Source organism: Myotis lucifugus, unplaced genomic scaffold (genome assembly GCF_000147115.1).
Source record: "Myotis lucifugus unplaced genomic scaffold, Myoluc2.0 scaffold_80, whole genome shotgun sequence".
Classification (NCBI taxonomy): domain Eukaryota; kingdom Metazoa; phylum Chordata; class Mammalia; order Chiroptera; family Vespertilionidae; genus Myotis; species Myotis lucifugus.
The window spans coordinates 553,261-563,694 of record NW_005871128.1 but is presented as its reverse complement, the minus strand read 5'-3'; the positions used below and the strand labels follow the sequence as shown (position 1 = coordinate 563,694).

The 10,434-nt window shown below is 36.7% G+C and overlaps 1 protein-coding gene across 1 annotated transcript in view; it reads right to left on the bottom strand.

Annotated features, from left to right (window-relative positions):
• Nucleotides 1-254: 254 nt before the first annotated feature.
• The window catches only part of MLIP (muscular LMNA interacting protein), a 178,879-nt gene continuing 168,699 nt past the window's right edge, over nt 255-10,434 (bottom strand). The window contains exons 14-15 of the mRNA XM_023755584.1: nt 1,755-1,808; nt 255-420 (exon numbers count right to left, since the gene is read on the bottom strand). Of these exons, the coding sequence (XP_023611352.1) occupies nt 388-420; nt 1,755-1,808 (87 nt within the window). The 3' untranslated portion in view covers nt 255-387. The remainder of the gene's footprint in view (nt 421-1,754; nt 1,809-10,434) is intronic.

The window sequence follows — 10,434 nt, the reverse complement described above, 5'->3', positions numbered from 1 at the left end:
TTTTAGTCTCACACAATTTGCCACCATCACACTGAAAGGGCTAGCACATTTGACAAAGAATTAATGTCATTAATATATAAAGGGAGTTTACAATGCAATAAGAAAAATATCACCATACCAGTAGATAAATGCATTACTTAATGCAAAACCAAAATAGACAAAAATAACAGAAAATACAGGATTTTTAAAATGCAAATTAAGACAAAAGATCATTTCTCTTATAAATTGCAAATATTTTAAAGTATGATTTAAAAGGGAGACAGAATTAGATAATACAGATAGAAAGGAAGATAGCCAGATAGGGTACAGCAGAGGGCTTAAGAGCACAGGCTTCAGGCAGTCAGATCTGGATTCCTGATTGTGCAGACAGTTTCCAGCTATTTGGCTTTAGCTGACTTCCCTCAGCCTCAGTTTCCTCATCTGTAAGATGGGAATAATAATAGTACTTAACTTAAAATGTTTTGTGAAGATTAAATAAAATAATGCATAAAAAGTGTGTAACATTTTAACATATATTAAGCTCTCAATAAATTGGCAATTATAATACTACTCAATACAGCAAGTGTACATGGAAACAGGTATCCCGACAGGTTCCTGGTAGGATTAATTGTTACAATTTTTCACAAATGCAATTTGGCTACATGTGTCAAAAGTCTGCCATATGTTCATATTCATTGAACCAATAATCCTACTTTTTAAAATCAGAGATGTGATCAAGGATATAAATCCACACCTATTCTTAAAAATCTCTTTTATATTTTAATAACTAATGTTATACAGAGAGGCACACTGGTCTTATAAGATAAAGCTTCTAAAATTTGCAGAAATAGGAATGTCAATTTATGAAGAGTGAGTGATATGCCCTAAATTGTGGAAGAGATACTTTGGGGGAAAGTATTTAAATATTATATGGAATTTTATTCTTCCTACTTCTTTTGTACTATGATTCCCCAATCCCCCCAAAAAAATATTGGAGGCTGCAAAATTGAGCATGGCTCATTTGTGAGGGTATCTGAAATGAATGAGTGAGCTCACTTATTTCTTAAAGATAACTTATTTTTTTAAAAGATAACTTTTTTTTTACATTTACCCCTTTGCCTGAGGATGTAGACAAAGAAAATATTGTTCAATTATTCTTGCTCTTGACTGACACAAAATTAAAAAAAAAAATACAGAATTTTTTATTTGTTTGGTACAACATTTATAAAAATAAAAAAGTTTTAAAAATATAAAAATATTTTTGTGGGTTTTTCTTTTTTGTCTTTCACCTCAAAGGTTGAAAGTGGCTAAACATTCACATGAAATTTAGAGGCTATATTTGAACTGGCATGCTTTAGTCTGTATGCTCCTGCCATACGCAAAACTCACTTAGGGGTCTGGGGACCTAGATACTATGAGAGACTGAGACTCAGGAGATACATTATAAGTATTACAGGACATCTACTGTCCCTCTAAGAAGACTACAGTGGCTTCCCAATTAATCCAAAGAGGAAATCACACAGATAGTTAGGATAGAAGGAGTTAGTTTGTAATCAAAGTGCTACACACAGGTATCACCTTCCACACTGAGAAGCAGCAAAATTTTACTTATATAACTGCCAGATTCTTCTGAACAACACAAAGTGGGCCAGTTAATGCTTTTATAAAAAAAACACCAAAATTTTATTGATATTTTTAAATGAGATTGTTTATTCCTACAAACTAATATTATATAGATATGAATAACTAGATCTCCAATTGTATCTTACATTTACCTCTTTGGAATCAAGAGTCTCATGTTCAGGAATAGTCACCATTGGATGACTCAGCTTCACAGAGAAGAGGCCCAAGATATGATGAGGGGTAGAAGGAAGGAGAAATAAATGATTAAATTTCATTTAAGTAGATAGTTAAATAATGGCATAAGTATACTGAAGACCATAGATTCTATCAAGTGTAAACATTAAACTTTGTTATTAAAAACAAAGGAAGAGATTCTTAACATAGAAAAAATGTTTACAGATGGTGAATTCTTTGAGCACAGGACCACATCCTATTTGTTTTTCTATGCCATATAAACTCTAACAATGCTGGCATATAGATAGCATAGACAGTTATTAAATGTTTATTGAATTAATGAATTATTAAAACTCACTGACAGGAATCATAAAGAGAAAACAAAGTTGTATTTATGTGTCAACTCTCACAATAGGTTCAAATTGAAAAATTCCAAAGCAAAAGAAATAAATTCTGCTCAGACCCACGCTAAAGGCAGATGTATCTATAGATGTAAACGCTACTTGGAATGGAAAGCATTGTGCATTATTGTAAACATGAAAAATGTCAATACTTAGAGACTTCATAACCATTGCAATCTTACCAGATGATGTTATTATAATGTCAAATACAACACTTTAACAGAAGGTAGGTTCTTCTGCTTATATAAGAACTTTGATTATTGTGTTTGTCTACTGAGCATGACACATACACTTAAACTTATTAATATAGAAGAAAGTTATAGACACACCAGAGAAAGAGACAGTCAGGGACACACACATACACACCGAGAGATGGGGAGAGCAATCATTTGTAATAAATCTACTTATTCCTTTTTTATTTTACCTTCTCTCCTCGCTCCAACTTTAAGGTAACCACAACACCTGTTTTGACAATAACATTCCCTGTTTCTGCTATTGTCCTGAGAAAATCAGGAAACAATTGCCCCACCTACACTTTTAATAGAGTCCTTAATTGATCAAAAAATCAACGAAACAGTGACTACCTCCTAATCCGCCAGGGCAATTCAGAGGTTCCCAGAAATTTAGCCTTTGCCTCAGGAGGATGCCAACTTGGCTGCTGGGGAGGCCAAGGAGGTCCCACCACACATTTCCTCAGACTTCTCTCTGTTCTAGCAGATGTTTAAGAATGCAGCCTGCCTTTATTTAAACTATAGCTTCATTAATTCCCAACCATTATACTGTTACCAACCATGAAATCCTCTGGGTAGCATAACATGAGGACTCCTTCTAACTGCCTGAGACCATTGCTTTAAATAGAAGTATAATATGACTCCTGAGCCAACTAGAGATCTAAATAGCATTCCAGAAATCAGCTGAAAGCAACTATTTTCTCCTGTTCATCAGAATCCCCTGAGATTCTAAGCCTGGCATAAGATCAGACCCTATGTACCTCTCCAAACCTCAAATCCAAGTAATTGGTCCTGGAGACAGTAGAATCTTTCGCATACCTAGGCTAAATGGTACAGTAATTACACGAGTTGTCTGATTTTGTACAATGTCAAGTTTTCATTCTCCTAGTCTCCTAAAATAGGATCGGATAAATATTCTGAAATTTGAAAATACTGGAACACTCCCAATAAAATACTTACTGAGATTAGAAAAGCAGTTGAGTAATTACGCGATATCTATCTTTATATTCTATACTTCTTTTCAATATAGGCATTTATTCATTTAAATTTGTTTCATTTTTATCTTAAATTTCAAAAACTGTGTTAATTATCCTAATCAACAAAAGAGAACAGAAAATGACTGATTCTAATTCATTGATAATCCTCAAATAATTTATATTTGGCTTTGTAATGCTTTTTGCTAAAGATCTTTTGTCATGATAGGTTTGCCTTTTCCTATCCTCAAGCTGACCAAAAACACTAAATAAAAAAGTGATATTATTAATGGATTTAGTCTTAATCACTTATTATGTTCTCACATGGTAAATTCATTATACATATTTGTTTTTATCACAGCCTGAGAGGCAGAACAACGTATTGAAGATCCAGAACTAGCAAACGATATAATTAGAATCCAGGAGGACAGTCCCCAGAGACTGTGCTTTCTAAGGGAGTGTGAAGTGGGAGTGTGCTATTGGGAAGATACGCAGAAGACGGGAGAGAGGGAGACAGGGGAAGGGAGTGATGTGCACCACTGTGCAAAAGGAAAAGCCACATACCAAAGGCAAGAGTGTCCCTTTCAGAGATAAAAGCATTTCAGCAGTGGCTGGTCTAGCTCTGAATGGCCATGTGAGAGACACCATACAATGGAGCGTATATGTTGGATAAGGAGGCTGGGCTTCATTCTCTTCTAGGCAGTGAGAAGCCATTGAAGTACTCTAAGCAAGAAAGGGGAAGGTGTGATCAGATCTCCATTTCAAAAAAAGTAAATGATGTGGCTAAAGAGCAAAATATGGATGGCGGAGGTGATTGGGAGATATTTAAAGAGAGACAGAGAGAGAGAAAATAAAGAAGGTTTAAATTAAAGTATTGCATTAGAGAATAGACTCAAGTTTTCTGGGTGAATCTAGGCTCCCCCTACTCTCTAGGATGAGTAAAAGTAGACACATTGGTATTTTGTTGATTGGGGAAGAAAAATTGGGAAATGTTGGAGAGAAATAATGTTGAATATTAATATCCCTGCTGAGTGCAGAGATTTTTGTAATGCATGAGGGCTAGAGATTCTAAGTTGGGATGAAAAGTAAAAACGGTGCAAAACCCCTTCACAGTAAGAATGGAAATGATGAACCTAAAACATGAAAATTTTTACATAGGTGAATGTCTTGTTATCTATATAGAGAGAATATATATAGAGAGTGGGTGAATACTGAAGGATAAAGAGTCTTCTATGCCTCTTTACTTGGTGATAAGTATGCTTAAGGACAAATTAATATTTGGTCTCAAGAAAATAAAATAAAAAGTTACTAATTTTTTATCAAAACATTATTTGACATAGAATTGATTAAATGAAAAGTTCAGATGCAATGAGACAAAACATAATTCTAAATTCAGATATTGAGTAACAGACTAATTAAACCTTTGCTCATTGACCATTGTGGGATCATCAACAAGTGGTATTTAAATAAAATGTTCAGTTAATTTTTATTACACTTGATCACAGCTGCCATCAAATGAATATAAAACCTTGAGAAGTGTTTGTTACCAGTGTGGGGCTTTCTCCTAAATGTCACTGCTTCTCCAGAGGTAACAGGAACTTTTCTGACAAAGACAGATAAAGTTCACTCAAACCCACTGGAGAAATGAGAAACCTGCAACTAGAAAAAAAGAAAAAATGCAAAATGTGGTTAAATCACTTAATTAAGTCTTTAATCTACCTGAGAAATGGGCTTCTAAGTTCTCCCTTCTGTGTGAAGATCAAGTAAATCTTCTTGTCTGCCAGAAATTATGAAGCTGAAGAAGTGTTTCAAGAAACGTTCACATCTTAAAATCACCCAAGGTGCTACACATGCTGTTCAGAATTCACTTCTTGGGGATTTTTTTTTCTGCTTAACTGCATCCTCTTTTAAAACTCCTTTACTCCATTTGTCTACATAAGCTGTACCTTCTACTTCGGTCTCCCCACCTAGATTTGTGAACTACTCAAGCTAGAGAGAAACCTTCTTAAGAACATCTCTCAAAGGGGATGTGACAAATTACTGTAGCAACCCCTACATAAAATATTGCATTTCATAACATAAGGTTATCATTATGAAATGTAAGCCATGAGAAGACATGTGGATTCTATGTTATTCATCTTTAGTCTTCTGCGCCTGGCCTGGGGCCACCTCAGCACAGACTAGACACTAAATGAGCATTGATGAATAAAGTAATAAAAGAAAGAATGAATGAAATGGCTAGAGAAAACAGAGGTTTTCTGACTTGCAGAACTAAAGAAGTCTGTATTAGTGAAGAGTCAGGAAGTGTTCATTGTATTCCTGAAAGTCTATTCATTTAGATGAAACTTTGTAGAGACCTTTGAACCAGAATGGTCACTCATGTGTGTCCTCTTTGACCCTTACAGTTCTTCTGCTTTAAAAATAATTAAATTTTGGCCTGGCCGGCATGGCTCAGTGGTTGAGCGTCAACCAATGAACCAAGAAGTCACCGTATGGTTCCCGGTCAGGGCACATGGCCTGGTTGTGGGTTGTAGGCTTGATCACCAGGGTGGGGAGTGTAGGAGGCAGCCAATCAATGATTCTCTCTCATCATTGATGTTTCTATCTCTCTCTCCCTCTTCATTCCTCTCTGAAATCAATATTAAAAAATTGGAATTTTGTTGTCAGTGTTTGAGGTCATAAATTCTACTTGCAAGTTTGTGTTTCTTTCTCTTGAATTGCTCAAAGGTCTCACTGGTCCTGCAATCATCTTGATCTGTGTGGCAGCCTGTCCCTTTTATTTATTTTATTTTTAAAAATATTTTTTATTCATTTCATAGAGGAAGGAAGAGGGAGAGAGAGCTAGAAACATCAATGATGAGAGAGAATCATTGATTGGCTGCCTCTTACATGCCCACACTGGGGATTAAGCCCACAACTGCGGCATGTGTCCTGACTGGGAATCGAACCGTGAACTCCTGGTTCATAGCTCAACACTCAACCACTGAATCATGCAGGCCGGGCAGCCTGTCCCTTTTAGATGAAGTTAATGCTTTCTATGTCAACACAGCCCCACCATGCCTACTAGGAGGAGGCCAAGTATGAGAGGTCACCTATCATGCTTATACATATACATCTGGCTTACTTCACTTATTTAGGGGATCTAGCCTAACAAAACATTGAATTTTTTTAAAACCCTGATTTACAACATATACTAGTGCATAGGAAGCACCAAGGAGTCCCATAAATGTCTGATTTGACACAGTAGGTCTGGAGAGTGGTCTAAGTATCTGCATTTCTAATCGGCTCCCAACTGATGCTAATGCTACCATAGGTCGAGCAGTGAGGCCATAACCAACACTTTTGTATAAACTGATACAATTGATGCTTTTCAAATATTCATCTATTCACAACTGAAATGAACTATATTCAAAATGTTCTAATCAATTACATGGGACTGCAGTTGTATAATTAATTAATTCAGCAAAGATATATTTTTTTAAAAATATATTTTATTGATTTTTTACAGAGAGGAAGGAAGAGGGATAGAGAATTAGAAACATCGATGAGAGAGAAACATCGATCAGCTGCCTCCTGCACACCCCCTTCTGGGGATGTGCCCACAACCAAGGTACATGCCCTTGACCGGAATCGAACCTGGAACCCTTCAGTCCACAGGCTGATGCTCTATCCACTGAGCCAAACCAGTTAGGGCAAAGATATTTTGTATTAAGTACCTGCAAATGTCTCAGACACTTGGCTAGATGTCAATGAACAAACACACTGTACCTGCCCTTGTAGAGCAGCATAGTGAGAGAGACAACTATTAATTATAAAATTAATGAGGAATATCTGGAAAAACAACAACAGAATAATGAGTTCTGAAGCAAAACTTCAGAATGTACCCTATGTTCATAACAGATAAATCTGACCTAGTCTAGAAAGATGAAGGACTCTCTTCCCAAGAGGCTGAAGTGTAAAGGATAGATCTCCTAATAGCAATGCAGGGGACTGGGGAATGCAAGGCAAGGCTAGTAACTGAAAAGAAGTGGCAGGCTGAGTGGAAGACAGGGAGAACGTTCAGAGCGAATGGGCAAAATGAGTGTGAGAATGTCAGAAACTGAGACTGGGGAACTATCTGATGCATCAACTCCACTCAGGAAGCAAAGGAGTAAGCCTTGGAAATTAAATGAATGAAGGCTGTTAAATATGAGTTTGTCTCATTAACAAAAAAGACTGCAAGCGGCTGGAGGTTAGGGCCCATAATATCTTAGCATTTGTGCACCAAACACTAATTGATTAATGTCATCACTAAACAGGCTATGCCTTGGAACAAAATGTTGGCAGTGTTCTTGAGCTTTTCCTTCATGAGGAGAGTTCTGGTATGGGTTATGACAAAAAGCTGCTTTTAATGACAGTCACAAATATGCTACTTCTATCTATATCTCTTAAAGGTTTTATCTGCATTAGCCCGAATATTTATTTTTTAAATTACAGAACACCAATAGCTTAAATATTTATTTTTAAAAGTAGAGGTACAGCATCTATTTTTGGTGATGCTCAAAGGTTTATGACTTCCTTGATGCCGCTAACTCTCTAGATGTCATGGGGAAAATCACTTTGTCTCTGGGCCTCAGTTTCCTCAGCGTTCATATCTGTGCCCTAACTCGATGAGTTCCAGGTCCTTGTCCACTTAGATAGTTCAATGAATCTGTGATGCTTAAGCAAGAGTTGTTTGACTAATAAATAATGCTGTTTAGAAAAAAAAAGTTTTTCATTTTTGGAGTCTCCTGCATTGAGCCATGGCTGAGGGTACGAGCGATGCCTACAGCAATGCTAACAATGAACTCTACCTAGAATCTTACCTGGGATCCTTACTATTAGTTCTTAGCAGTCACACTTGCTCCTTGTGTGAACTTTTATAAACACTATTAAATTTCACAACATTCTTTTGTGTATTCCCTGAGTATTATCATATACTCAGTTTGAATTTGGTACATGTTAATCACTTTATAAACCCACGGAAAACTCGCTGTTAACTGCTGATTGGTAATATTATTACATTGAAATATGAGTCCCAATAAGTCTAACACCAGTCTAATGCCAGTAAAAAAAACAAGAATTTGCTCCTCTGACCTTTGTAAAAAGTCTTTTGAGATATGGCTTAAAATTCTCAAATTATACTATTTTATTCTTGGCCTTTCCTCTTGCTTGCAGGAGGCACAGACGCGGGGCATGTTAAAATCACCTCCTCCAAAGACCACTGTCTAAAGGACAGCATAATAGAATTCCTTTTTTTGCCATTTACTATGTGTTCAGCCTGTTTTAAAAACAAACACCACATCCCTATGTTTACGCACATTTTTCATCTAGAGTTGTTTCTTTCTCAACAAGAAATCCACTTCCCCAAGGGGTTTAACTATGCCATTCACTTTTTTTCAGCACACGGCTCCCAGGCTGTAATGAAAATGTAGCAGAATCTATATTCCCACACCATTTTAGACCTCAAAATATATTCCAGAAACTGAGATTAGAATTGACAAGGAAGCATATTTATTGTTTGTTCTTCCTTCTATTCTTTAAGGACACAATTAGTTGCTTAGTACTACAGGCAAAACATCATTTTCAAATTTTCAATATCATACAAACTCGAGTACAATCATAAACCAAATGTCACTTTTGTCACAAAAGACAATGCTGGTGGAATTGTTTTCTCTCCATTCTTTCTCTCCTATAGACTATCAGGGACACTATTCATTTCATTCCAGTATGACACACAACAGAAAATAAACAGCTCTGTATCAAGACTCTCAACCTCATAAATATTTTTCAATTCCTAGCCTGCCTTAGCCCCATCCAAACTGTTCCTAATTTATAACCAGTTACCCCAAGTTGCAAGAAACCTATCCCAGAACTCAGGAATGTGTCAACAAATGTGAACTGATGTGTCACAAAAACTTGGAAGATTGTGTCTTAAGAGGAGGGACAGGCATGATTGTGATATAGGGTTAATCAATGCCCCCATGTCCAGAGAGTCTCTACCAGAACGTTGCTTTCTCCTAACACTATACTCCCAGCATCTTTGAGAATGGTTGGGGAAGGGGCGTAGAAGAGGGAGAGGATGCATGAATGGTTGGCAGGCAGATGAGGTGAGGACTGTATGTCTACAGGTAATTGGAGGGCTGACTCCAGTATGGTCCCTGCCTCCCTGGAAGTGGACCCTATTCCGTTATCACTCACCTCCCTATACATTGTTTCAAACTACATTTGAGGAATGATGTAGGCACTTCCAAACTCACAACATGTGGGTTATACATCTTTAAACTGTCAGCACACTCACTGCTTCCTGTCCCCACTCCCTATTCTTGCCCCAACTATATAGTCTTGCCAGCCACTGCACTTGGCCTTAGATTGCCATTCCTGAGGGATTCTGACAGCCTTGCTTTGCTGAGTCTTATTATAGTCTAAGATCTACCCTCTGGAGAATCTATATGTTTTTAACTCCCTTCCGTGTTCCTACTAGAAACACATCCTAACAGCCATGGTACTTCTTTATTCAAACTTCAAACCATAAAATAGGGTATTTACTGATTGCTAAGAAGCCCATAGAAAAATTCTATGTTTGGTTATGTATGTTAGTAGGTTTCAACCATTACAAAGAGTGAATATTTTGAAAATTAGGATAAAAATGTTTATAAGACCACCAAATTTGTCTAAGATTTTTATCTCCTAGGAATTGATAAACTTTTAAAATGTCATTCAAATGTGAAAGCCATAAAATATATTCCCAGGCATAAAAGGCCTCAGAATATTTGCCAAATAAAGGCCTAACTTTAAAAGTTTCTTGAATCAGCCCGGCTGTGGTGGCTCAGTGGATTGAGTGTCGTCCCATAGACCAAGAGGTCCTGGGTTCAATTCCCATTCAGGGCACATGCCTGGGTAGCATGCAGGAGGCAGCCAATCAATGAGTCTTTCCTATCTTTGATGTTTCTATCTCTCTCCCCTTCTCCCTTCCTCTCTGAAATCAACAAAAATATTTAAAATAATAGTAATAATAAATAAAAGCTTCTTGGA